The 26,640-nt window shown below is 34.9% G+C and overlaps 7 protein-coding genes across 7 annotated transcripts; all 7 read right to left on the bottom strand.

The window, feature by feature from the left end:
* Positions 1-1,082: 1,082 nt before the first annotated feature.
* On the bottom strand, positions 1,083-1,658 carry LOC139509476 (histone H1-delta-like). The gene has a single exon (XM_071296173.1). The coding sequence runs from the start codon at positions 1,656-1,658 to the stop codon at positions 1,083-1,085; it is 576 nt and encodes a 191-aa protein (XP_071152274.1).
* Positions 1,659-4,762: 3,104 nt separating this feature from the next.
* On the bottom strand, positions 4,763-5,338 carry LOC139509475 (histone H1-delta-like). Its single transcript, XM_071296172.1, has one exon. The coding sequence runs from the start codon at positions 5,336-5,338 to the stop codon at positions 4,763-4,765; it is 576 nt and encodes a 191-aa protein (XP_071152273.1).
* Positions 5,339-8,443: 3,105 nt separating this feature from the next.
* On the bottom strand, positions 8,444-9,019 carry LOC139509474 (histone H1-delta-like). Its single transcript, XM_071296171.1, has one exon. It carries the CDS (start codon positions 9,017-9,019, stop codon positions 8,444-8,446), a length of 576 nt encoding a protein of 191 aa, XP_071152272.1.
* A 3,027-nt stretch (positions 9,020-12,046) lies between these two features.
* On the bottom strand, positions 12,047-12,735 carry LOC139509472 (histone H1-delta-like). The gene has a single exon (XM_071296170.1). The coding sequence runs from the start codon at positions 12,696-12,698 to the stop codon at positions 12,123-12,125; it is 576 nt and encodes a 191-aa protein (XP_071152271.1). The 5' UTR covers positions 12,699-12,735; the 3' UTR covers positions 12,047-12,122.
* Positions 12,736-15,725: 2,990 nt separating this feature from the next.
* Positions 15,726-16,414, bottom strand: LOC139509471 (histone H1-delta-like). The gene has a single exon (XM_071296169.1). It carries the CDS (start codon positions 16,375-16,377, stop codon positions 15,802-15,804), a length of 576 nt encoding a protein of 191 aa, XP_071152270.1. The 5' UTR covers positions 16,378-16,414; the 3' UTR covers positions 15,726-15,801.
* A 2,991-nt stretch (positions 16,415-19,405) lies between these two features.
* Positions 19,406-20,094, bottom strand: LOC139509470 (histone H1-delta-like). Its single transcript, XM_071296168.1, has one exon. It carries the CDS (start codon positions 20,055-20,057, stop codon positions 19,482-19,484), a length of 576 nt encoding a protein of 191 aa, XP_071152269.1. The 5' UTR covers positions 20,058-20,094; the 3' UTR covers positions 19,406-19,481.
* A 2,990-nt stretch (positions 20,095-23,084) lies between these two features.
* LOC139509469 (histone H1-delta-like) lies at positions 23,085-23,773 on the bottom strand. The gene has a single exon (XM_071296167.1). The coding sequence runs from the start codon at positions 23,734-23,736 to the stop codon at positions 23,161-23,163; it is 576 nt and encodes a 191-aa protein (XP_071152268.1). The 5' UTR covers positions 23,737-23,773; the 3' UTR covers positions 23,085-23,160.
* Positions 23,774-26,640: the final 2,867 nt, after the last annotated feature.

Raw genomic sequence — 26,640 nt, 5'->3', positions numbered from 1 at the left:
ACATAGCAAAGATACAGTCAAGTCGTCGCACACTAAATAACAGAGAGAAAAAAGAAGAGAAAAAACACAGGACAACCATTTGAAAGAAACATAGAAACAAGTAGGTGCATTTATTTTATACACGAGTAAAACAAAGATGAAATTCGAAAGGTAGAGAATAGTGAAATTTGCATAATAAATCGCAGGTAATAAAATGACAAAATAATTGCAGAACTGTTAAAGGTTGAACAAAAACCTCCATACTTTAGAGTTTCCTTTTAACTTTTAATACACAATATTATTGTAGTAATTTTGACAAGTAATAAATAAAAAAATAAATAAATAACAGACAAACGTCACTGCATTCATTTGCTACTAATCTGATTTTTACGATACGTTATACATCTTTTGTATTATGTACATTTTAACAGTTTATTTATATAGTACTGAAAAAAAGTACTGAGTTTAATTTTAGAGTTACCTCCCCATTGACTAGTTGATATGAAATAGAGAGCCAACCTTTGACTTTGCTTACGTGTAGAAAAAGTCCAACAAAAAATGTCAGTCAAGTTGAATACGAAGAAGAAGAGAGAAATGGAAAAACTCACATAATGACAAAAATGATTTTTCGGTTGAAGGTTAGCTGTGTGATTTTGACCCCCTTCCCCCTAAAAAAAAGAGCACAATAAAACCCTAGCATGACTTCCTATTTTCGTAGATTGTCACTCTAACGAAAACTGAATAGAAAAAGTTATATTCAGTTCAAATAAGTGCGTGAAAATACACTGATATAACTTTAATGGTGCCTAACTACACAAAATATATCCAAAAAAAAAAACAAACCCAGCTGCATACTTAGGTGTTAGAAATAGTATAGTCATAAGGAGTGAAATAAAACAAACAATGGAAATAATGTGACCCCAAAAAATATTTCAGAGACCAGTGCAAAGTTCAGAGAAAAGTAAAGAAAAGGGTAGGGCTCAGCTAGATTTAGTTTGATAACTAATGTACAACAATTGTAGATTCTTTTTGAATAAATTGGGTAGCCCTTAAAAGGGCTTTTGGTGGCTGAATAGCCTCTGCAGACTGAAGTCTGGAACAGTTTACTTCTTCTTTGGGGTCTTCTTGGCTTTTGGTTTGGCTGCCTTCTTTTTTGCTGGTGACTTGGCTGCTGGCTTCTTTGGCTTGGCTGCTTTCTTTGCTGCTGGTTTTTTTGCCTTTGGTTTGGCAGCCTTTTTTTCTCCAGCTGGTTTCTTTGCTGCTGGCTTCTTCTTCTTGGGTGTGCTCTTTGCCTTCTTAGGCTTGGCGGCCTTAGGTTTGGCTGCTTTCTTTGCCTTTGCTGGCTTCTTTTTAACTACTTTAGCCTCTCCAATTCTGAAAGATCCGGATGCTCCAGTTCCCTTGGACTGCTTCAAACTGTTGTTCTTAACTCCGGCTCTGAGTGCAAGTTTTAAATGAGCATTTACTGACTTGGCATCTTTTCCGACGTTGAAGTTGGCCATGATGTACTTCAGAATTGCTTGCCTTGAAGAACCTCCACGTTCTTTCAAAGCGGCGATGGCTTTTCCAATCATCTCGCTGTATTTAGGATGTGCGGAAGGCTTCTTTGGCTTGGCTGCTGCCTTTTTCTTTGGTGATTTAGCTGGTGCTACTGCTGGTGCTGCTGTTGCGTCTGCCATTTTGAATGATTCAAAATATTATCCTTTACGAAGTTTATACTACGAATAACGATTTGAAAATAACGCCATTCCAGGCCTCGTTTATTTATAACAGACGAACGCGGACCTCGACGAAGACACCCTTAAAAATAACTTGTAAAATCCATTACGCGATCTCGGTAAAATGATTATGTGCTTCTTCGAAGACTTTTATGATAATTTATAGTATAATTCTATCAAAAACATTCACATATAGCATACCAAATTGCTCAACAGTCATTAATCTTGCATGTTAGATAAACTGTGTATTTTTCGATGTACACAGTAAAAAGATATTAATAGTTAAAGTAGAACCGACTGAATTGTCTTCGCAGGTATGTTGACAGAAAATTTACGAGTTTTTCTCATTACACAAATATTCTATCGTCGTAAAATTGTACAGAGGAAGAAAAATCATTTCTCTTTAGGTTTCTTTCCGTTTTTATTCACTGGAAGCATGTTCCTCCTCGTAATAAGTTTGTTTCCAGCTAGAGGGAAACACACAAAAAGTTCACGCGCCATTGTTTAATTGCAGATTTTTACTAAAACTTCAAATAACATTTTTATTCAACCCGAGCGAAATTTCGCAAACATTCAAGAGTCGAATGAACAAACCCAATATCTAGAATACGAATTTGAAACATCTTTTTATTTAATCTAGCGTTGGGAACTTTTCAGAGAGCGACTTTGTATTCAGTGGATCTGAGGCACTGAACAACTGTTCTGTATGATGCGTCTTCGCTTTTATTTCCATTTGCATGTACAATTTGCGCACTTTCAAGTCAAAAACTCGAATATGTCTTATCGAATATACCATATTTTTCAGCAAAATATATTTCATTAATTTTATTATCAATAACCGATGATCTGAGCTCAAAGTGGCCTGGCCGCCTGAAAGTTTCGATACAAACAAAACAAAAACAAAACACGAAGATTTTTGTAGTTTTATAATTCGACAGTGGTACATATCATTTGTATCTTAATTGACAATTACAAAAGTTATTTATTTCCCCTCAAAAAGGGGAATGTGTGTCACAGTGAAGACTCTGGCTATACATATGCATTATACCTATATAAGCTATGCAAGTGAAACCAGAACCGGTAAAGGGTGAAGCAGCATCCCGTGACACGGACGATTAAAAAGAGACAGAAGGACAAAAACACATCAGTGTGAACCATTGGACTTTGGGCAAAACATTTTCCCACTGCATTTAACTAAACCTCCAGCCCCCCCCCCCTTTTTCAAAAAAAAAAAAAAAAAATATCCGGACAAAAAAGGGGGGATATATTATCAATGAATTGTATTTGGACTAAAAATATTTGTAAACTATTGCAACAGTAAAAACAGATTTAATGTAAAAAGAATCAAAAACCAAGATTGAAACGAAGAAAAAATAAATTAAAATAAAATAATGGTTCTCTTTTAAAGACATATATTAGCATAGCGTTTAATGGATGTTAGTACAAGTTCTAATATATTGTGTGTGTGCTTTTCTTCTTCATTAAGGCCAAATAAAAAAAAAAAAATATGTGTGTTTCCTACTCCCTATCTACCTTATATTTAAAGCTTAGTCATAGCATACCTTAAAGTTTTAATGTTTTTTTTTATCATTTACCAATAAGCACAGAATTTTTCAGTCTCCCATGTACGTATATACTAGCAGGCTATGTTTGTGTGTGTCGTTAAGTTGCTGTCATTTCAATATGAAAATAAGGAGATGTGGTAGGACGTCCAATGAGACAACTATCCACCATAGTTCAAAGGAAGTGGATGTAAGCAATTATAGACAACTGTATATATGATCTTCAAAAATGAGAGAAAAAACCTATACCGTGAACCTACAATTCACGCGATACCTTTTATCAGAGAAATAACTTTTTCTTACTTTTTGTACCACTGTCCGTCCATCCATCCTTGTTTCTGTTCATCACAGTAGTCACGTGTGACGTCACTGTATTGTTTCGGGTTTATTCACCTCGCGTGCTGTGGAAAGATTAAAATGACATAGCAAAGATACAGTCAAGTCGTCGCACACTAAATAACAGAGAGAAAAAAGAAGAGAAAAAACACAGGACAACCATTTGAAAGAAACATAGAAACAAGTAGGTGCATTTATTTTATACACGAGTAAAACAAAGATGAAATTCGAAAGGTAGAGAATAGTGAAATTTGCATAATAAATCGCAGGTAATAAAATGACAAAATAATTGCAGAACTGTTAAAGGTTGAACAAAAACCTCCATACTTTAGAGTTTCCTTTTAACTTTTAATACACAATATTATTGTAGTAATTTTGACAAGTAATAAATAAAAAAATAAATAAATAACAGACAAACGTCACTGCATTCATTTGCTACTAATCTGATTTTTACGATACGTTATACATCTTTTGTATTATGTACATTTTAACAGTTTATTTATATAGTACTGAAAAAAAGTACTGAGTTTAATTTTAGAGTTACCTCCCCATTGACTAGTTGATATGAAATAGAGAGCCAACCTTTGACTTTGCTTACGTGTAGAAAAAGTCCAACAAAAAATGTCAGTCAAGTTGAATACGAAGAAGAAGAGAGAAATGGAAAAACTCACATAATGACAAAAATGATTTTTCGGTTGAAGGTTAGCTGTGTGATTTTGACCCCCTTCCCCCTAAAAAAAAGAGCACAATAAAACCCTAGCATGACTTCCTATTTTCGTAGATTGTCACTCTAACGAAAACTGAATAGAAAAAGTTATATTCAGTTCAAATAAGTGCGTGAAAATACACTGATATAACTTTAATGGTGCCTAACTACACAAAATATATCCAAAAAAAAAAAACAAACCCAGCTGCATACTTAGGTGTTAGAAATAGTATAGTCATAAGGAGTGAAATAAAACAAACAATGGAAATAATGTGACCCCAAAAAATATTTCAGAGACCAGTGCAAAGTTCAGAGAAAAGTAAAGAAAAGGGTAGGGCTCAGCTAGATTTAGTTTGATAACTAATGTACAACAATTGTAGATTCTTTTTGAATAAATTGGGTAGCCCTTAAAAGGGCTTTTGGTGGCTGAATAGCCTCTGCAGACTGAAGTCTGGAACAGTTTACTTCTTCTTTGGGGTCTTCTTGGCTTTTGGTTTGGCTGCCTTCTTTTTTGCTGGTGACTTGGCTGCTGGCTTCTTTGGCTTGGCTGCTTTCTTTGCTGCTGGTTTTTTTGCCTTTGGTTTGGCAGCCTTTTTTTCTCCAGCTGGTTTCTTTGCTGCTGGCTTCTTCTTCTTGGGTGTGCTCTTTGCCTTCTTAGGCTTGGCGGCCTTAGGTTTGGCTGCTTTCTTTGCCTTTGCTGGCTTCTTTTTAACTACTTTAGCCTCTCCAATTCTGAAAGATCCGGATGCTCCAGTTCCCTTGGACTGCTTCAAACTGTTGTTCTTAACTCCGGCTCTGAGTGCAAGTTTTAAATGAGCATTTACTGACTTGGCATCTTTTCCGACGTTGAAGTTGGCCATGATGTACTTCAGAATTGCTTGCCTTGAAGAACCTCCACGTTCTTTCAAAGCGGCGATGGCTTTTCCAATCATCTCGCTGTATTTAGGATGTGCGGAAGGCTTCTTTGGCTTGGCTGCTGCCTTTTTCTTTGGTGATTTAGCTGGTGCTACTGCTGGTGCTGCTGTTGCGTCTGCCATTTTGAATGATTCAAAATATTATCCTTTACGAAGTTTATACTACGAATAACGATTTGAAAATAACGCCATTCCAGGCCTCGTTTATTTATAACAGACGAACGCGGACCTCGACGAAGACACCCTTAAAAATAACTTGTAAAATCCATTACGCGATCTCGGTAAAATGATTATGTGCTTCTTCGAAGACTTTTATGATAATTTATAGTATAATTCTATCAAAAACATTCACATATAGCATACCAAATTGCTCAACAGTCATTAATCTTGCATGTTAGATAAACTGTGTATTTTTCGATGTACACAGTAAAAAGATATTAATAGTTAAAGTAGAACCGACTGAATTGTCTTCGCAGGTATGTTGACAGAAAATTTACGAGTTTTTCTCATTACACAAATATTCTATCGTCGTAAAATTGTACAGAGGAAGAAAAATCATTTCTCTTTAGGTTTCTTTCCGTTTTTATTCACTGGAAGCATGTTCCTCCTCGTAATAAGTTTGTTTCCAGCTAGAGGGAAACACACAAAAAGTTCACGCGCCATTGTTTAATTGCAGATTTTTACTAAAACTTCAAATAACATTTTTATTCAACCCGAGCGAAATTTCGCAAACATTCAAGAGTCGAATGAACAAACCCAATATCTAGAATACGAATTTGAAACATCTTTTTATTTAATCTAGCGTTGGGAACTTTTCAGAGAGCGACTTTGTATTCAGTGGATCTGAGGCACTGAACAACTGTTCTGTATGATGCGTCTTCGCTTTTATTTCCATTTGCATGTACAATTTGCGCACTTTCAAGTCAAAAACTCGAATATGTCTTATCGAATATACCATATTTTTCAGCAAAATATATTTCATTAATTTTATTATCAATAACCGATGATCTGAGCTCAAAGTGGCCTGGCCGCCTGAAAGTTTCGATACAAACAAAACAAAAACAAAACACGAAGATTTTTGTAGTTTTATAATTCGACAGTGGTACATATCATTTGTATCTTAATTGACAATTACAAAAGTTATTTATTTCCCCTCAAAAAGGGGAATGTGTGTCACAGTGAAGACTCTGGCTATACATATGCATTATACCTATATAAGCTATGCAAGTGAAACCAGAACCGGTAAAGGGTGAAGCAGCATCCCGTGACACGGACGATTAAAAAGAGACAGAAGGACAAAAACACATCAGTGTGAACCATTGGACTTTGGGCAAAACATTTTCCCACTGCATTTAACTAAACCTCCAGCCCCCCCCCCCCCTTTTTCAAAAAAAAAAAAAAAAAATATCCGGACAAAAAAGGGGGGATATATTATCAATGAATTGTATTTGGACTAAAAATATTTGTAAACTATTGCAACAGTAAAAACAGATTTAATGTAAAAAGAATCAAAAACCAAGATTGAAACGAAGAAAAAATAAATTAAAATAAAATAATGGTTCTCTTTTAAAGACATATATTAGCATAGCGTTTAATGGATGTTAGTACAAGTTCTAATATATTGTGTGTGTGCTTTTCTTCTTCATTAAGGCCAAATAAAAAAAAAAAAATATGTGTGTTTCCTACTCCCTATCTACCTTATATTTAAAGCTTAGTCATAGCATACCTTAAAGTTTTAATGTTTTTTTTTATCATTTACCAATAAGCACAGAATTTTTCAGTCTCCCATGTACGTATATACTAGCAGGCTATGTTTGTGTGTGTCGTTAAGTTGCTGTCATTTCAATATGAAAATAAGGAGATGTGGTAGGACGTCCAATGAGACAACTATCCACCATAGTTCAAAGGAAGTGGATGTAAGCAATTATAGACAACTGTATATATGATCTTCAAAAATGAGAGAAAAAACCTATACCGTGAACCTACAATTCACGCGATACCTTTTATCAGAGAAATAACTTTTTCTTACTTTTTGTACCACTGTCCGTCCATCCATCCTTGTTTCTGTTCATCACAGTAGTCACGTGTGACGTCACTGTATTGTTTCGGGTTTATTCACCTCGCGTGCTGTGGAAAGATTAAAATGACATAGCAAAGATACAGTCAAGTCGTCGCACACTAAATAACAGAGAGAAAAAAGAAGAGAAAAAACACAGGACAACCATTTGAAAGAAACATAGAAACAAGTAGGTGCATTTATTTTATACACGAGTAAAACAAAGATGAAATTCGAAAGGTAGAGAATAGTGAAATTTGCATAATAAATCGCAGGTAATAAAATGACAAAATAATTGCAGAACTGTTAAAGGTTGAACAAAAACCTCCATACTTTAGAGTTTCCTTTTAACTTTTAATACACAATATTATTGTAGTAATTTTGACAAGTAATAAATAAAAAAATAAATAAATAACAGACAAACGTCACTGCATTCATTTGCTACTAATCTGATTTTTACGATACGTTATACATCTTTTGTATTATGTACATTTTAACAGTTTATTTATATAGTACTGAAAAAAAGTACTGAGTTTAATTTTAGAGTTACCTCCCCATTGACTAGTTGATATGAAATAGAGAGCCAACCTTTGACTTTGCTTACGTGTAGAAAAAGTCCAACAAAAAATGTCAGTCAAGTTGAATACGAAGAAGAAGAGAGAAATGGAAAAACTCACATAATGACAAAAATGATTTTTCGGTTGAAGGTTAGCTGTGTGATTTTGACCCCCTTCCCCCTAAAAAAAAGAGCACAATAAAACCCTAGCATGACTTCCTATTTTCGTAGATTGTCACTCTAACGAAAACTGAATAGAAAAAGTTATATTCAGTTCAAATAAGTGCGTGAAAATACACTGATATAACTTTAATGGTGCCTAACTACACAAAATATATCCAAAAAAAAAAACAAACCCAGCTGCATACTTAGGTGTTAGAAATAGTATAGTCATAAGGAGTGAAATAAAACAAACAATGGAAATAATGTGACCCCAAAAAATATTTCAGAGACCAGTGCAAAGTTCAGAGAAAAGTAAAGAAAAGGGTAGGGCTCAGCTAGATTTAGTTTGATAACTAATGTACAACAATTGTAGATTCTTTTTGAATAAATTGGGTAGCCCTTAAAAGGGCTTTTGGTGGCTGAATAGCCTCTGCAGACTGAAGTCTGGAACAGTTTACTTCTTCTTTGGGGTCTTCTTGGCTTTTGGTTTGGCTGCCTTCTTTTTTGCTGGTGACTTGGCTGCTGGCTTCTTTGGCTTGGCTGCTTTCTTTGCTGCTGGTTTTTTTGCCTTTGGTTTGGCAGCCTTTTTTTCTCCAGCTGGTTTCTTTGCTGCTGGCTTCTTCTTCTTGGGTGTGCTCTTTGCCTTCTTAGGCTTGGCGGCCTTAGGTTTGGCTGCTTTCTTTGCCTTTGCTGGCTTCTTTTTAACTACTTTAGCCTCTCCAATTCTGAAAGATCCGGATGCTCCAGTTCCCTTGGACTGCTTCAAACTGTTGTTCTTAACTCCGGCTCTGAGTGCAAGTTTTAAATGAGCATTTACTGACTTGGCATCTTTTCCGACGTTGAAGTTGGCCATGATGTACTTCAGAATTGCTTGCCTTGAAGAACCTCCACGTTCTTTCAAAGCGGCGATGGCTTTTCCAATCATCTCGCTGTATTTAGGATGTGCGGAAGGCTTCTTTGGCTTGGCTGCTGCCTTTTTCTTTGGTGATTTAGCTGGTGCTACTGCTGGTGCTGCTGTTGCGTCTGCCATTTTGAATGATTCAAAATATTATCCTTTACGAAGTTTATACTACGAATAACGATTTGAAAATAACGCCATTCCAGGCCTCGTTTATTTATAACAGACGAACGCGGACCTCGACGAAGACACCCTTAAAAATAACTTGTAAAATCCATTACGCGATCTCGGTAAAATGATTATGTGCTTCTTCGAAGACTTTTATGATAATTTATAGTATAATTCTATCAAAAACATTCACATATAGCATACCAAATTGCTCAACAGTCATTAATCTTGCATGTTAGATAAACTGTGTATTTTTCGATGTACACAGTAAAAAGATATTAATAGTTAAAGTAGAACCGACTGAATTGTCTTCGCAGGTATGTTGACAGAAAATTTACGAGTTTTTCTCATTACACAAATATTCTATCGTCGTAAAATTGTACAGAGGAAGAAAAATCATTTCTCTTTAGGTTTCTTTCCGTTTTTATTCACTGGAAGCATGTTCCTCCTCGTAATAAGTTTGTTTCCAGCTAGAGGGAAACACACAAAAAGTTCACGCGCCATTGTTTAATTGCAGATTTTTACTAAAACTTCAAATAACATTTTTATTCAACCCGAGCGAAATTTCGCAAACATTCAAGAGTCGAATGAACAAACCCAATATCTAGAATACGAATTTGAAACATCTTTTTATTTAATCTAGCGTTGGGAACTTTTCAGAGAGCGACTTTGTATTCAGTGGATCTGAGGCACTGAACAACTGTTCTGTATGATGCGTCTTCGCTTTTATTTCCATTTGCATGTACAATTTGCGCACTTTCAAGTCAAAAACTCGAATATGTCTTATCGAATATACCATATTTTTCAGCAAAATATATTTCATTAATTTTATTATCAATAACCGATGATCTGAGCTCAAAGTGGCCTGGCCGCCTGAAAGTTTCGATACAAACAAAACAAAAACAAAACACGAAGATTTTTGTAGTTTTATAATTCGACAGTGGTACATATCATTTGTATCTTAATTGACAATTACAAAAGTTATTTATTTCCCCTCAAAAAGGGGAATGTGTGTCACAGTGAAGACTCTGGCTATACATATGCATTATACCTATATAAGCTATGCAAGTGAAACCAGAACCGGTAAAGGGTGAAGCAGCATCCCGTGACACGGACGATTAAAAAGAGACAGAAGGACAAAAACACATCAGTGTGAACCATTGGACTTTGGGCAAAACATTTTCCCACTGCATTTAACTAAACCTCCAGCCCCCCCCCCCTTTTTCAAAAAAAAAAAAAAAAAATATCCGGACAAAAAAGGGGGGATATATTATCAATGAATTGTATTTGGACTAAAAATATTTGTAAACTATTGCAACAGTAAAAACAGATTTAATGTAAAAAGAATCAAAAACCAAGATTGAAACGAAGAAAAAATAAATTAAAATAAAATAATGGTTCTCTTTTAAAGACATATATTAGCATAGCGTTTAATGGATGTTAGTACAAGTTCTAATATATTGTGTGTGTGCTTTTCTTCTTCATTAAGGCCAAATAAAAAAAAAAAAATATGTGTGTTTCCTACTCCCTATCTACCTTATATTTAAAGCTTAGTCATAGCATACCTTAAAGTTTTAATGTTTTTTTTTATCATTTACCAATAAGCACAGAATTTTTCAGTCTCCCATGTACGTATATACTAGCAGGCTATGTTTGTGTGTGTCGTTAAGTTGCTGTCATTTCAATATGAAAATAAGGAGATGTGGTAGGACGTCCAATGAGACAACTATCCACCATAGTTCAAAGGAAGTGGATGTAAGCAATTATAGACAACTGTATATATGATCTTCAAAAATGAGAGAAAAAACCTATACCGTGAACCTACAATTCACGCGATACCTTTTATCAGAGAAATAACTTTTTCTTACTTTTTGTACCACTGTCCGTCCATCCATCCTTGTTTCTGTTCATCACAGTAGTCACGTGTGACGTCACTGTATTGTTTCGGGTTTATTCACCTCGCGTGCTGTGGAAAGATTAAAATGACATAGCAAAGATACAGTCAAGTCGTCGCACACTAAATAACAGAGAGAAAAAAGAAGAGAAAAAACACAGGACAACCATTTGAAAGAAACATAGAAACAAGTAGGTGCATTTATTTTATACACGAGTAAAACAAAGATGAAATTCGAAAGGTAGAGAATAGTGAAATTTGCATAATAAATCGCAGGTAATAAAATGACAAAATAATTGCAGAACTGTTAAAGGTTGAACAAAAACCTCCATACTTTAGAGTTTCCTTTTAACTTTTAATACACAATATTATTGTAGTAATTTTGACAAGTAATAAATAAAAAAATAAATAAATAACAGACAAACGTCACTGCATTCATTTGCTACTAATCTGATTTTTACGATACGTTATACATCTTTTGTATTATGTACATTTTAACAGTTTATTTATATAGTACTGAAAAAAAGTACTGAGTTTAATTTTAGAGTTACCTCCCCATTGACTAGTTGATATGAAATAGAGAGCCAACCTTTGACTTTGCTTACGTGTAGAAAAAGTCCAACAAAAAATGTCAGTCAAGTTGAATACGAAGAAGAAGAGAGAAATGGAAAAACTCACATAATGACAAAAATGATTTTTCGGTTGAAGGTTAGCTGTGTGATTTTGACCCCCTTCCCCCTAAAAAAAAGAGCACAATAAAACCCTAGCATGACTTCCTATTTTCGTAGATTGTCACTCTAACGAAAACTGAATAGAAAAAGTTATATTCAGTTCAAATAAGTGCGTGAAAATACACTGATATAACTTTAATGGTGCCTAACTACACAAAATATATCCAAAAAAAAAAACAAACCCAGCTGCATACTTAGGTGTTAGAAATAGTATAGTCATAAGGAGTGAAATAAAACAAACAATGGAAATAATGTGACCCCAAAAAATATTTCAGAGACCAGTGCAAAGTTCAGAGAAAAGTAAAGAAAAGGGTAGGGCTCAGCTAGATTTAGTTTGATAACTAATGTACAACAATTGTAGATTCTTTTTGAATAAATTGGGTAGCCCTTAAAAGGGCTTTTGGTGGCTGAATAGCCTCTGCAGACTGAAGTCTGGAACAGTTTACTTCTTCTTTGGGGTCTTCTTGGCTTTTGGTTTGGCTGCCTTCTTTTTTGCTGGTGACTTGGCTGCTGGCTTCTTTGGCTTGGCTGCTTTCTTTGCTGCTGGTTTTTTTGCCTTTGGTTTGGCAGCCTTTTTTTCTCCAGCTGGTTTCTTTGCTGCTGGCTTCTTCTTCTTGGGTGTGCTCTTTGCCTTCTTAGGCTTGGCGGCCTTAGGTTTGGCTGCTTTCTTTGCCTTTGCTGGCTTCTTTTTAACTACTTTAGCCTCTCCAATTCTGAAAGATCCGGATGCTCCAGTTCCCTTGGACTGCTTCAAACTGTTGTTCTTAACTCCGGCTCTGAGTGCAAGTTTTAAATGAGCATTTACTGACTTGGCATCTTTTCCGACGTTGAAGTTGGCCATGATGTACTTCAGAATTGCTTGCCTTGAAGAACCTCCACGTTCTTTCAAAGCGGCGATGGCTTTTCCAATCATCTCGCTGTATTTAGGATGTGCGGAAGGCTTCTTTGGCTTGGCTGCTGCCTTTTTCTTTGGTGATTTAGCTGGTGCTACTGCTGGTGCTGCTGTTGCGTCTGCCATTTTGAATGATTCAAAATATTATCCTTTACGAAGTTTATACTACGAATAACGATTTGAAAATAACGCCATTCCAGGCCTCGTTTATTTATAACAGACGAACGCGGACCTCGACAAAGACACCCTTAAAAATAACTTGTAAAATCCATTACGCGATCTCGGTAAAATGATTATGTGCTTCTTCGAAGACTTTTATGATAATTTATAGTATAATTCTATCAAAAACATTCACATATAGCATACCAAATTGCTCAACAGTCATTAATCTTGCATGTTAGATAAACTGTGTATTTTTCGATGTACACAGTAAAAAGATATTAATAGTTAAAGTAGAACCGACTGAATTGTCTTCGCAGGTATGTTGACAGAAAATTTACGAGTTTTTCTCATTACACAAATATTCTATCGTCGTAAAATTGTACAGAGGAAGAAAAATCATTTCTCTTTAGGTTTCTTTCCGTTTTTATTCACTGGAAGCATGTTCCTCCTCGTAATAAGTTTGTTTCCAGCTAGAGGGAAACACACAAAAAGTTCACGCGCCATTGTTTAATTGCAGATTTTTACTAAAACTTCAAATAACATTTTTATTCAACCCGAGCGAAATTTCGCAAACATTCAAGAGTCGAATGAACAAACCCAATATCTAGAATACGAATTTGAAACATCTTTTTATTTAATCTAGCGTTGGGAACTTTTCAGAGAGCGACTTTGTATTCAGTGGATCTGAGGCACTGAACAACTGTTCTGTATGATGCGTCTTCGCTTTTATTTCCATTTGCATGTACAATTTGCGCACTTTCAAGTCAAAAACTCGAATATGTCTTATCGAATATACCATATTTTTCAGCAAAATATATTTCATTAATTTTATTATCAATAACCGATGATCTGAGCTCAAAGTGGCCTGGCCGCCTGAAAGTTTCGATACAAACAAAACAAAAACAAAACACGAAGATTTTTGTAGTTTTATAATTCGACAGTGGTACATATCATTTGTATCTTAATTGACAATTACAAAAGTTATTTATTTCCCCTCAAAAAGGGGAATGTGTGTCACAGTGAAGACTCTGGCTATACATATGCATTATACCTATATAAGCTATGCAAGTGAAACCAGAACCGGTAAAGGGTGAAGCAGCATCCCGTGACACGGACGATTAAAAAGAGACAGAAGGACAAAAACACATCAGTGTGAACCATTGGACTTTGGGCAAAACATTTTCCCACTGCATTTAACTAAACCTCCAGCCCCCCCCCCCTTTTTCAAAAAAAAAAAAAAAAAATATCCGGACAAAAAAGGGGGGATATATTATCAATGAATTGTATTTGGACTAAAAATATTTGTAAACTATTGCAACAGTAAAAACAGATTTAATGTAAAAAGAATCAAAAACCAAGATTGAAACGAAGAAAAAATAAATTAAAATAAAATAATGGTTCTCTTTTAAAGACATATATTAGCATAGCGTTTAATGGATGTTAGTACAAGTTCTAATATATTGTGTGTGTGCTTTTCTTCTTCATTAAGGCCAAATAAAAAAAAAAAAATATGTGTGTTTCCTACTCCCTATCTACCTTATATTTAAAGCTTAGTCATAGCATACCTTAAAGTTTTAATGTTTTTTTTTATCATTTACCAATAAGCACAGAATTTTTCAGTCTCCCATGTACGTATATACTAGCAGGCTATGTTTGTGTGTGTCGTTAAGTTGCTGTCATTTCAATATGAAAATAAGGAGATGTGGTAGGACGTCCAATGAGACAACTATCCACCATAGTTCAAAGGAAGTGGATGTAAGCAATTATAGACAACTGTATATATGATCTTCAAAAATGAGAGAAAAAACCTATACCGTGAACCTACAATTCACGCGATACCTTTTATCAGAGAAATAACTTTTTCTTACTTTTTGTACCACTGTCCGTCCATCCATCCTTGTTTCTGTTCATCACAGTAGTCACGTGTGACGTCACTGTATTGTTTCGGGTTTATTCACCTCGCGTGCTGTGGAAAGATTAAAATGACATAGCAAAGATACAGTCAAGTCGTCGCACACTAAATAACAGAGAGAAAAAAGAAGAGAAAAAACACAGGACAACCATTTGAAAGAAACATAGAAACAAGTAGGTGCATTTATTTTATACACGAGTAAAACAAAGATGAAATTCGAAAGGTAGAGAATAGTGAAATTTGCATAATAAATCGCAGGTAATAAAATGACAAAATAATTGCAGAACTGTTAAAGGTTGAACAAAAACCTCCATACTTTAGAGTTTCCTTTTAACTTTTAATACACAATATTATTGTAGTAATTTTGACAAGTAATAAATAAAAAAATAAATAAATAACAGACAAACGTCACTGCATTCATTTGCTACTAATCTGATTTTTACGATACGTTATACATCTTTTGTATTATGTACATTTTAACAGTTTATTTATATAGTACTGAAAAAAAGTACTGAGTTTAATTTTAGAGTTACCTCCCCATTGACTAGTTGATATGAAATAGAGAGCCAACCTTTGACTTTGCTTACGTGTAGAAAAAGTCCAACAAAAAATGTCAGTCAAGTTGAATACGAAGAAGAAGAGAGAAATGGAAAAACTCACATAATGACAAAAATGATTTTTCGGTTGAAGGTTAGCTGTGTGATTTTGACCCCCTTCCCCCTAAAAAAAAGAGCACAATAAAACCCTAGCATGACTTCCTATTTTCGTAGATTGTCACTCTAACGAAAACTGAATAGAAAAAGTTATATTCAGTTCAAATAAGTGCGTGAAAATACACTGATATAACTTTAATGGTGCCTAACTACACAAAATATATCCAAAAAAAAAAACAAACCCAGCTGCATACTTAGGTGTTAGAAATAGTATAGTCATAAGGAGTGAAATAAAACAAACAATGGAAATAATGTGACCCCAAAAAATATTTCAGAGACCAGTGCAAAGTTCAGAGAAAAGTAAAGAAAAGGGTAGGGCTCAGCTAGATTTAGTTTGATAACTAATGTACAACAATTGTAGATTCTTTTTGAATAAATTGGGTAGCCCTTAAAAGGGCTTTTGGTGGCTGAATAGCCTCTGCAGACTGAAGTCTGGAACAGTTTACTTCTTCTTTGGGGTCTTCTTGGCTTTTGGTTTGGCTGCCTTCTTTTTTGCTGGTGACTTGGCTGCTGGCTTCTTTGGCTTGGCTGCTTTCTTTGCTGCTGGTTTTTTTGCCTTTGGTTTGGCAGCCTTTTTTTCTCCAGCTGGTTTCTTTGCTGCTGGCTTCTTCTTCTTGGGTGTGCTCTTTGCCTTCTTAGGCTTGGCGGCCTTAGGTTTGGCTGCTTTCTTTGCCTTTGCTGGCTTCTTTTTAACTACTTTAGCCTCTCCAATTCTGAAAGATCCGGATGCTCCAGTTCCCTTGGACTGCTTCAAACTGTTGTTCTTAACTCCGGCTCTGAGTGCAAGTTTTAAATGAGCATTTACTGACTTGGCATCTTTTCCGACGTTGAAGTTGGCCATGATGTACTTCAGAATTGCTTGCCTTGAAGAACCTCCACGTTCTTTCAAAGCGGCGATGGCTTTTCCAATCATCTCGCTGTATTTAGGATGTGCGGAAGGCTTCTTTGGCTTGGCTGCTGCCTTTTTCTTTGGTGATTTAGCTGGTGCTACTGCTGGTGCTGCTGTTGCGTCTGCCATTTTGAATGATTCAAAATATTATCCTTTACGAAGTTTATACTACGAATAACGATTTGAAAATAACGCCATTCCAGGCCTCGTTTATTTATAACAGACGAACGCGGACCTCGACGAAGACACCCTTAAAAATAACTTGTAAAATCCATTACGCGATCTCGGTAAAATGATTATGTGCTTCTTCGAAGACTTTTATGATAATTTATAGTATAATTCTATCAAAAACATTCACATATAGCATACCAAATTGCTCAACAGTCATTAATCTTGCATGTTAGATAAACTGTGTATTTTTCGATGTACACAGTAAAAAGATATTAATAGTTAAAGTAGAACCGACTGAATTGTCTTCGCAGGTATGTTGACAGAAAATTTACGAGTTTTTCTCATTACACAAATATTCTATCGTCGTAAAATTGTACAGAGGAAGAAAAATCATTTCTCTTTAGGTTTCTTTCCGTTTTTATTCACTGGAAGCATGTTCCTCCTCGTAATAAGTTTGTTTCCAGCTAGAGGGAAACACACAAAAAGTTCACGCGCCATTGTTTAATTGCAGATTTTTACTAAAACTTCAAATAACATTTTTATTCAACCCGAGCGAAATTTCGCAAACATTCAAGAGTCGAATGAACAAACCCAATATCTAGAATACGAATTTGAAACATCTTTTTATTTAATCTAGCGTTGGGAACTTTTCAGAGAGCGACTTTGTATTCAGTGGATCTGAGGCACTGAACAACTGTTCTGTATGATGCGTCTTCGCTTTTATTTCCATTTGCATGTACAATTTGCGCACTTTCAAGTCAAAAACTCGAATATGTCTTATCGAATATACCATATTTTTCAGCAAAATATATTTCATTAATTTTATTATCAATAACCGATGATCTGAGCTCAAAGTGGCCTGGCCGCCTGAAAGTTTCGATACAAACAAAACAAAAACAAAACACGAAGATTTTTGTAGTTTTATAATTCGACAGTGGTACATATCATTTGTATCTTAATTGACAATTACAAAAGTTATTTATTTCCCCTCAAAAAGGGGAATGTGTGTCACAGTGAAGACTCTGGCTATACATATGCATTATACCTATATAAGCTATGCAAGTGAAACCAGAACCGGTAAAGGGTGAAGCAGCATCCCGTGACACGGACGATTAAAAAGAGACAGAAGGACAAAAACACATCAGTGTGAACCATTGGACTTTGGGCAAAACATTTTCCCACTGCATTTAACTAAACCTCCAGCCCCCCCCCCCCTTTTTCAAAAAAAAAAAAAAAAAATATCCGGACAAAAAAGGGGGGATATATTATCAATGAATTGTATTTGGACTAAAAATATTTGTAAACTATTGCAACAGTAAAAACAGATTTAATGTAAAAAGAATCAAAAACCAAGATTGAAACGAAGAAAAAATAAATTAAAATAAAATAATGGTTCTCTTTTAAAGACATATATTAGCATAGCGTTTAATGGATGTTAGTACAAGTTCTAATATATTGTGTGTGTGCTTTTCTTCTTCATTAAGGCCAAATAAAAAAAAAAAAATATGTGTGTTTCCTACTCCCTATCTACCTTATATTTAAAGCTTAGTCATAGCATACCTTAAAGTTTTAATGTTTTTTTTTATCATTTACCAATAAGCACAGAATTTTTCAGTCTCCCATGTACGTATATACTAGCAGGCTATGTTTGTGTGTGTCGTTAAGTTGCTGTCATTTCAATATGAAAATAAGGAGATGTGGTAGGACGTCCAATGAGACAACTATCCACCATAGTTCAAAGGAAGTGGATGTAAGCAATTATAGACAACTGTATATATGATCTTCAAAAATGAGAGAAAAAACCTATACCGTGAACCTACAATTCACGCGATACCTTTTATCAGAGAAATAACTTTTTCTTACTTTTTGTACCACTGTCCGTCCATCCATCCTTGTTTCTGTTCATCACAGTAGTCACGTGTGACGTCACTGTATTGTTTCGGGTTTATTCACCTCGCGTGCTGTGGAAAGATTAAAATGACATAGCAAAGATACAGTCAAGTCGTCGCACACTAAATAACAGAGAGAAAAAAGAAGAGAAAAAACACAGGACAACCATTTGAAAGAAACATAGAAACAAGTAGGTGCATTTATTTTATACACGAGTAAAACAAAGATGAAATTCGAAAGGTAGAGAATAGTGAAATTTGCATAATAAATCGCAGGTAATAAAATGACAAAATAATTGCAGAACTGTTAAAGGTTGAACAAAAACCTCCATACTTTAGAGTTTCCTTTTAACTTTTAATACACAATATTATTGTAGTAATTTTGACAAGTAATAAATAAAAAAATAAATAAATAACAGACAAACGTCACTGCATTCATTTGCTACTAATCTGATTTTTACGATACGTTATACATCTTTTGTATTATGTACATTTTAACAGTTTATTTATATAGTACTGAAAAAAAGTACTGAGTTTAATTTTAGAGTTACCTCCCCATTGACTAGTTGATATGAAATAGAGAGCCAACCTTTGACTTTGCTTACGTGTAGAAAAAGTCCAACAAAAAATGTCAGTCAAGTTGAATACGAAGAAGAAGAGAGAAATGGAAAAACTCACATAATGACAAAAATGATTTTTCGGTTGAAGGTTAGCTGTGTGATTTTGACCCCCTTCCCCCTAAAAAAAAGAGCACAATAAAACCCTAGCATGACTTCCTATTTTCGTAGATTGTCACTCTAACGAAAACTGAATAGAAAAAGTTATATTCAGTTCAAATAAGTGCGTGAAAATACACTGATATAACTTTAATGGTGCCTAACTACACAAAATATATCCAAAAAAAAAAACAAACCCAGCTGCATACTTAGGTGTTAGAAATAGTATAGTCATAAGGAGTGAAATAAAACAAACAATGGAAATAATGTGACCCCAAAAAATATTTCAGAGACCAGTGCAAAGTTCAGAGAAAAGTAAAGAAAAGGGTAGGGCTCAGCTAGATTTAGTTTGATAACTAATGTACAACAATTGTAGATTCTTTTTGAATAAATTGGGTAGCCCTTAAAAGGGCTTTTGGTGGCTGAATAGCCTCTGCAGACTGAAGTCTGGAACAGTTTACTTCTTCTTTGGGGTCTTCTTGGCTTTTGGTTTGGCTGCCTTCTTTTTTGCTGGTGACTTGGCTGCTGGCTTCTTTGGCTTGGCTGCTTTCTTTGCTGCTGGTTTTTTTGCCTTTGGTTTGGCAGCCTTTTTTTCTCCAGCTGGTTTCTTTGCTGCTGGCTTCTTCTTCTTGGGTGTGCTCTTTGCCTTCTTAGGCTTGGCGGCCTTAGGTTTGGCTGCTTTCTTTGCCTTTGCTGGCTTCTTTTTAACTACTTTAGCCTCTCCAATTCTGAAAGATCCGGATGCTCCAGTTCCCTTGGACTGCTTCAAACTGTTGTTCTTAACTCCGGCTCTGAGTGCAAGTTTTAAATGAGCATTTACTGACTTGGCATCTTTTCCGACGTTGAAGTTGGCCATGATGTACTTCAGAATTGCTTGCCTTGAAGAACCTCCACGTTCTTTCAAAGCGGCGATGGCTTTTCCAATCATCTCGCTGTATTTAGGATGTGCGGAAGGCTTCTTTGGCTTGGCTGCTGCCTTTTTCTTTGGTGATTTAGCTGGTGCTACTGCTGGTGCTGCTGTTGCGTCTGCCATTTTGAATGATTCAAAATATTATCCTTTACGAAGTTTATACTACGAATAACGATTTGAAAATAACGCCATTCCAGGCCTCGTTTATTTATAACAGACGAACGCGGACCTCGACGAAGACACCCTTAAAAATAACTTGTAAAATCCATTACGCGATCTCGGTAAAATGATTATGTGCTTCTTCGAAGACTTTTATGATAATTTATAGTATAATTCTATCAAAAACATTCACATATAGCATACCAAATTGCTCAACAGTCATTAATCTTGCATGTTAGATAAACTGTGTATTTTTCGATGTACACAGTAAAAAGATATTAATAGTTAAAGTAGAACCGACTGAATTGTCTTCGCAGGTATGTTGACAGAAAATTTACGAGTTTTTCTCATTACACAAATATTCTATCGTCGTAAAATTGTACAGAGGAAGAAAAATCATTTCTCTTTAGGTTTCTTTCCGTTTTTATTCACTGGAAGCATGTTCCTCCTCGTAATAAGTTTGTTTCCAGCTAGAGGGAAACACACAAAAAGTTCACGCGCCATTGTTTAATTGCAGATTTTTACTAAAACTTCAAATAACATTTTTATTCAACCCGAGCGAAATTTCGCAAACATTCAAGAGTCGAATGAACAAACCCAATATCTAGAATACGAATTTGAAACATCTTTTTATTTAATCTAGCGTTGGGAACTTTTCAGAGAGCGACTTTGTATTCAGTGGATCTGAGGCACTGAACAACTGTTCTGTATGATGCGTCTTCGCTTTTATTTCCATTTGCATGTACAATTTGCGCACTTTCAAGTCAAAAACTCGAATATGTCTTATCGAATATACCATATTTTTCAGCAAAATATATTTCATTAATTTTATTATCAATAACCGATGATCTGAGCTCAAAGTGGCCTGGCCGCCTGAAAGTTTCGATACAAACAAAACAAAAACAAAACACGAAGATTTTTGTAGTTTTATAATTCGACAGTGGTACATATCATTTGTATCTTAATTGACAATTACAAAAGTTATTTATTTCCCCTCAAAAAGGGGAATGTGTGTCACAGTGAAGACTCTGGCTATACATATGCATTATACCTATATAAGCTATGCAAGTGAAACCAGAACCGGTAAAGGGTGAAGCAGCATCCCGTGACACGGACGATTAAAAAGAGACAGAAGGACAAAAACACATCAGTGTGAACCATTGGACTTTGGGCAAAACATTTTCCCACTGCATTTAACTAAACCTCCAGCCCCCCCCCCCTTTTTCAAAAAAAAAAAAAAAAAATATCCGGACAAAAAAGGGGGGATATATTATCAATGAATTGTATTTGGACTAAAAATATTTGTAAACTATTGCAACAGTAAAAACAGATTTAATGTAAAAAGAATCAAAAACCAAGATTGAAACGAAGAAAAAATAAATTAAAATAAAATAATGGTTCTCTTTTAAAGACATATATTAGCATAGCGTTTAATGGATGTTAGTACAAGTTCTAATATATTGTGTGTGTGCTTTTCTTCTTCATTAAGGCCAAATAAAAAAAAAAAAATATGTGTGTTTCCTACTCCCTATCTACCTTATATTTAAAGCTTAGTCATAGCATACCTTAAAGTTTTAATGTTTTTTTTTATCATTTACCAATAAGCACAGAATTTTTCAGTCTCCCATGTACGTATATACTAGCAGGCTATGTTTGTGTGTGTCGTTAAGTTGCTGTCATTTCAATATGAAAATAAGGAGATGTGGTAGGACGTCCAATGAGACAACTATCCACCATAGTTCAAAGGAAGTGGATGTAAGCAATTATAGACAACTGTATATATGATCTTCAAAAATGAGAGAAAAAACCTATACCGTGAACCTACAATTCACGCGATACCTTTTATCAGAGAAATAACTTTTTCTTACTTTTTGTACCACTGTCCGTCCATCCATCCTTGTTTCTGTTCATCACAGTAGTCACGTGTGACGTCACTGTATTGTTTCGGGTTTATTCACCTCGCGTGCTGTGGAAAGATTAAAATGACATAGCAAAGATACAGTCAAGTCGTCGCACACTAAATAACAGAGAGAAAAAAGAAGAGAAAAAACACAGGACAACCATTTGAAAGAAACATAGAAACAAGTAGGTGCATTTATTTTATACACGAGTAAAACAAAGATGAAATTCGAAAGGTAGAGAATAGTGAAATTTGCATAATAAATCGCAGGTAATAAAATGACAAAATAATTGCAGAACTGTTAAAGGTTGAACAAAAACCTCCATACTTTAGAGTTTCCTTTTAACTTTTAATACACAATATTATTGTAGTAATTTTGACAAGTAATAAATAAAAAAATAAATAAATAACAGACAAACGTCACTGCATTCATTTGCTACTAATCTGATTTTTACGATACGTTATACATCTTTTGTATTATGTACATTTTAACAGTTTATTTATATAGTACTGAAAAAAAGTACTGAGTTTAATTTTAGAGTTACCTCCCCATTGACTAGTTGATATGAAATAGAGAGCCAACCTTTGACTTTGCTTACGTGTAGAAAAAGTCCAACAAAAAATGTCAGTCAAGTTGAATACGAAGAAGAAGAGAGAAATGGAAAAACTCACATAATGACAAAAATGATTTTTCGGTTGAAGGTTAGCTGTGTGATTTTGACCCCCTTCCCCCTAAAAAAAAGAGCACAATAAAACCCTAGCATGACTTCCTATTTTCGTAGATTGTCACTCTAACGAAAACTGAATAGAAAAAGTTATATTCAGTTCAAATAAGTGCGTGAAAATACACTGATATAACTTTAATGGTGCCTAACTACACAAAATATATCCAAAAAAAAAAACAAACCCAGCTGCATACTTAGGTGTTAGAAATAGTATAGTCATAAGGAGTGAAATAAAACAAACAATGGAAATAATGTGACCCCAAAAAATATTTCAGAGACCAGTGCAAAGTTCAGAGAAAAGTAAAGAAAAGGGTAGGGCTCAGCTAGATTTAGTTTGATAACTAATGTACAACAATTGTAGATTCTTTTTGAATAAATTGGGTAGCCCTTAAAAGGGCTTTTGGTGGCTGAATAGCCTCTGCAGACTGAAGTCTGGAACAGTTTACTTCTTCTTTGGGGTCTTCTTGGCTTTTGGTTTGGCTGCCTTCTTTTTTGCTGGTGACTTGGCTGCTGGCTTCTTTGGCTTGGCTGCTTTCTTTGCTGCTGGTTTTTTTGCCTTTGGTTTGGCAGCCTTTTTTTCTCCAGCTGGTTTCTTTGCTGCTGGCTTCTTCTTCTTGGGTGTGCTCTTTGCCTTCTTAGGCTTGGCGGCCTTAGGTTTGGCTGCTTTCTTTGCCTTTGCTGGCTTCTTTTTAACTACTTTAGCCTCTCCAATTCTGAAAGATCCGGATGCTCCAGTTCCCTTGGACTGCTTCAAACTGTTGTTCTTAACTCCGGCTCTGAGTGCAAGTTTTAAATGAGCATTTACTGACTTGGCATCTTTTCCGACGTTGAAGTTGGCCATGATGTACTTCAGAATTGCTTGCCTTGAAGAACCTCCACGTTCTTTCAAAGCGGCGATGGCTTTTCCAATCATCTCGCTGTATTTAGGATGTGCGGAAGGCTTCTTTGGCTTGGCTGCTGCCTTTTTCTTTGGTGATTTAGCTGGTGCTACTGCTGGTGCTGCTGTTGCGTCTGCCATTTTGAATGATTCAAAATATTATCCTTTACGAAGTTTATACTACGAATAACGATTTGAAAATAACGCCATTCCAGGCCTCGTTTATTTATAACAGACGAACGCGGACCTCGACGAAGACACCCTTAAAAATAACTTGTAAAATCCATTACGCGATCTCGGTAAAATGATTATGTGCTTCTTCGAAGACTTTTATGATAATTTATAGTATAATTCTATCAAAAACATTCACATATAGCATACCAAATTGCTCAACAGTCATTAATCTTGCATGTTAGATAAACTGTGTATTTTTCGATGTACACAGTAAAAAGATATTAATAGTTAAAGTAGAACCGACTGAATTGTCTTCGCAGGTATGTTGACAGAAAATTTACGAGTTTTTCTCATTACACAAATATTCTATCGTCGTAAAATTGTACAGAGGAAGAAAAATCATTTCTCTTTAGGTTTCTTTCCGTTTTTATTCACTGGAAGCATGTTCCTCCTCGTAATAAGTTTGTTTCCAGCTAGAGGGAAACACACAAAAAGTTCACGCGCCATTGTTTAATTGCAGATTTTTACTAAAACTTCAAATAACATTTTTATTCAACCGAGCGAAATTTCGCAAACATTCAAGAGTCGAATGAACAAACCCAATATCTAGAATACGAATTTGAAACATCTTTTTATTTAATCTAGCGTTGGGAACTTTTCAGAGAGCGACTTTGTATTCAGTGGATCTGAGGCACTGAACAACTGTTCTGTATGATGCGTCTTCGCTTTTATTTCCATTTGCATGTACAATTTGCGCACTTTCAAGTCAAAAACTCGAATATGTCTTATCGAATATACCATATTTTTCAGCAAAATATATTTCATTAATTTTATTATCAATAACCGATGATCTGAGCTCAAAGTGGCCTGGCCGCCTGAAAGTTTCGATACAAACAAAACAAAAACAAAACACGAAGATTTTTGTAGTTTTATAATTCGACAGTGGTACATATCATTTGTATCTTAATTGACAATTACAAAAGTTATTTATTTCCCCTCAAAAAGGGGAATGTGTGTCACAGTGAAGACTCTGGCTATACATATGCATTATACCTATATAAGCTATGCAAGTGAAACCAGAACCGGTAAAGGGTGAAGCAGCATCCCGTGACACGGACGATTAAAAAGAGACAGAAGGACAAAAACACATCAGTGTGAACCATTGGACTTTGGGCAAAACATTTTCCCACTGCATTTAACTAAACCTCCAGCCCCCCCCCCCCTTTTTCAAAAAAAAAAAAAAAAAATATCCGGACAAAAAAGGGGGGATATATTATCAATGAATTGTATTTGGACTAAAAATATTTGTAAACTATTGCAACAGTAAAAACAGATTTAATGTAAAAAGAATCAAAAACCAAGATTGAAACGAAGAAAAAATAAATTAAAATAAAATAATGGTTCTCTTTTAAAGACATATATTAGCATAGCGTTTAATGGATGTTAGTACAAGTTCTAATATATTGTGTGTGTGCTTTTCTTCTTCATTAAGGCCAAATAAAAAAAAAAAAATATGTGTGTTTCCTACTCCCTATCTACCTTATATTTAAAGCTTAGTCATAGCATACCTTAAAGTTTTAATGTTTTTTTTTTATCATTTACCAATAAGCACAGAATTTTTCAGTCTCCCATGTACGTATATACTAGCAGGCTATGTTTGTGTGTGTCGTTAAGTTGCTGTCATTTCAATATGAAAATAAGGAGATGTGGTAGGACGTCCAATGAGACAACTATCCACCATAGTTCAAAGGAAGTGGATGTAAGCAATTATAGACAACTGTATATATGATCTTCAAAAATGAGAGAAAAAACCTATACCGTGAACCTACAATTCACGCGATACCTTTTATCAGAGAAATAACTTTTTCTTACTTTTTGTACCACTGTCCGTCCATCCATCCTTGTTTCTGTTCATCACAGTAGTCACGTGTGACGTCACTGTATTGTTTCGGGTTTATTCACCTCGCGTGCTGTGGAAAGATTAAAATGACATAGCAAAGATACAGTCAAGTCGTCGCACACTAAATAACAGAGAGAAAAAAGAAGAGAAAAAACACAGGACAACCATTTGAAAGAAACATAGAAACAAGTAGGTGCATTTATTTTATACACGAGTAAAACAAAGATGAAATTCGAAAGGTAGAGAATAGTGAAATTTGCATAATAAATCGCAGGTAATAAAATGACAAAATAATTGCAGAACTGTTAAAGGTTGAACAAAAACCTCCATACTTTAGAGTTTCCTTTTAACTTTTAATACACAATATTATTGTAGTAATTTTGACAAGTAATAAATAAAAAAATAAATAAATAACAGACAAACGTCACTGCATTCATTTGCTACTAATCTGATTTTTACGATACGTTATACATCTTTTGTATTATGTACATTTTAACAGTTTATTTATATAGTACTGAAAAAAAGTACTGAGTTTAATTTTAGAGTTACCTCCCCATTGACTAGTTGATATGAAATAGAGAGCCAACCTTTGACTTTGCTTACGTGTAGAAAAAGTCCAACAAAAAATGTCAGTCAAGTTGAATACGAAGAAGAAGAGAGAAATGGAAAAACTCACATAATGACAAAAATGATTTTTCGGTTGAAGGTTAGCTGTGTGATTTTGACCCCCTTCCCCCTAAAAAAAAGAGCACAATAAAACCCTAGCATGACTTCCTATTTTCGTAGATTGTCACTCTAACGAAAACTGAATAGAAAAAGTTATATTCAGTTCAAATAAGTGCGTGAAAATACACTGATATAACTTTAATGGTGCCTAACTACACAAAATATATCCAAAAAAAAAAACAAACCCAGCTGCATACTTAGGTGTTAGAAATAGTATAGTCATAAGGAGTGAAATAAAACAAACA

The sequence above is a fragment of the Mytilus edulis genome, unplaced genomic scaffold, assembly GCF_963676685.1.
Source record: "Mytilus edulis unplaced genomic scaffold, xbMytEdul2.2 SCAFFOLD_660, whole genome shotgun sequence".
Taxonomy (NCBI): Eukaryota; Metazoa; Mollusca; class Bivalvia; order Mytilida; family Mytilidae; genus Mytilus; species Mytilus edulis.
This window is presented reverse-complemented; position numbering and strand designations above follow the sequence as displayed.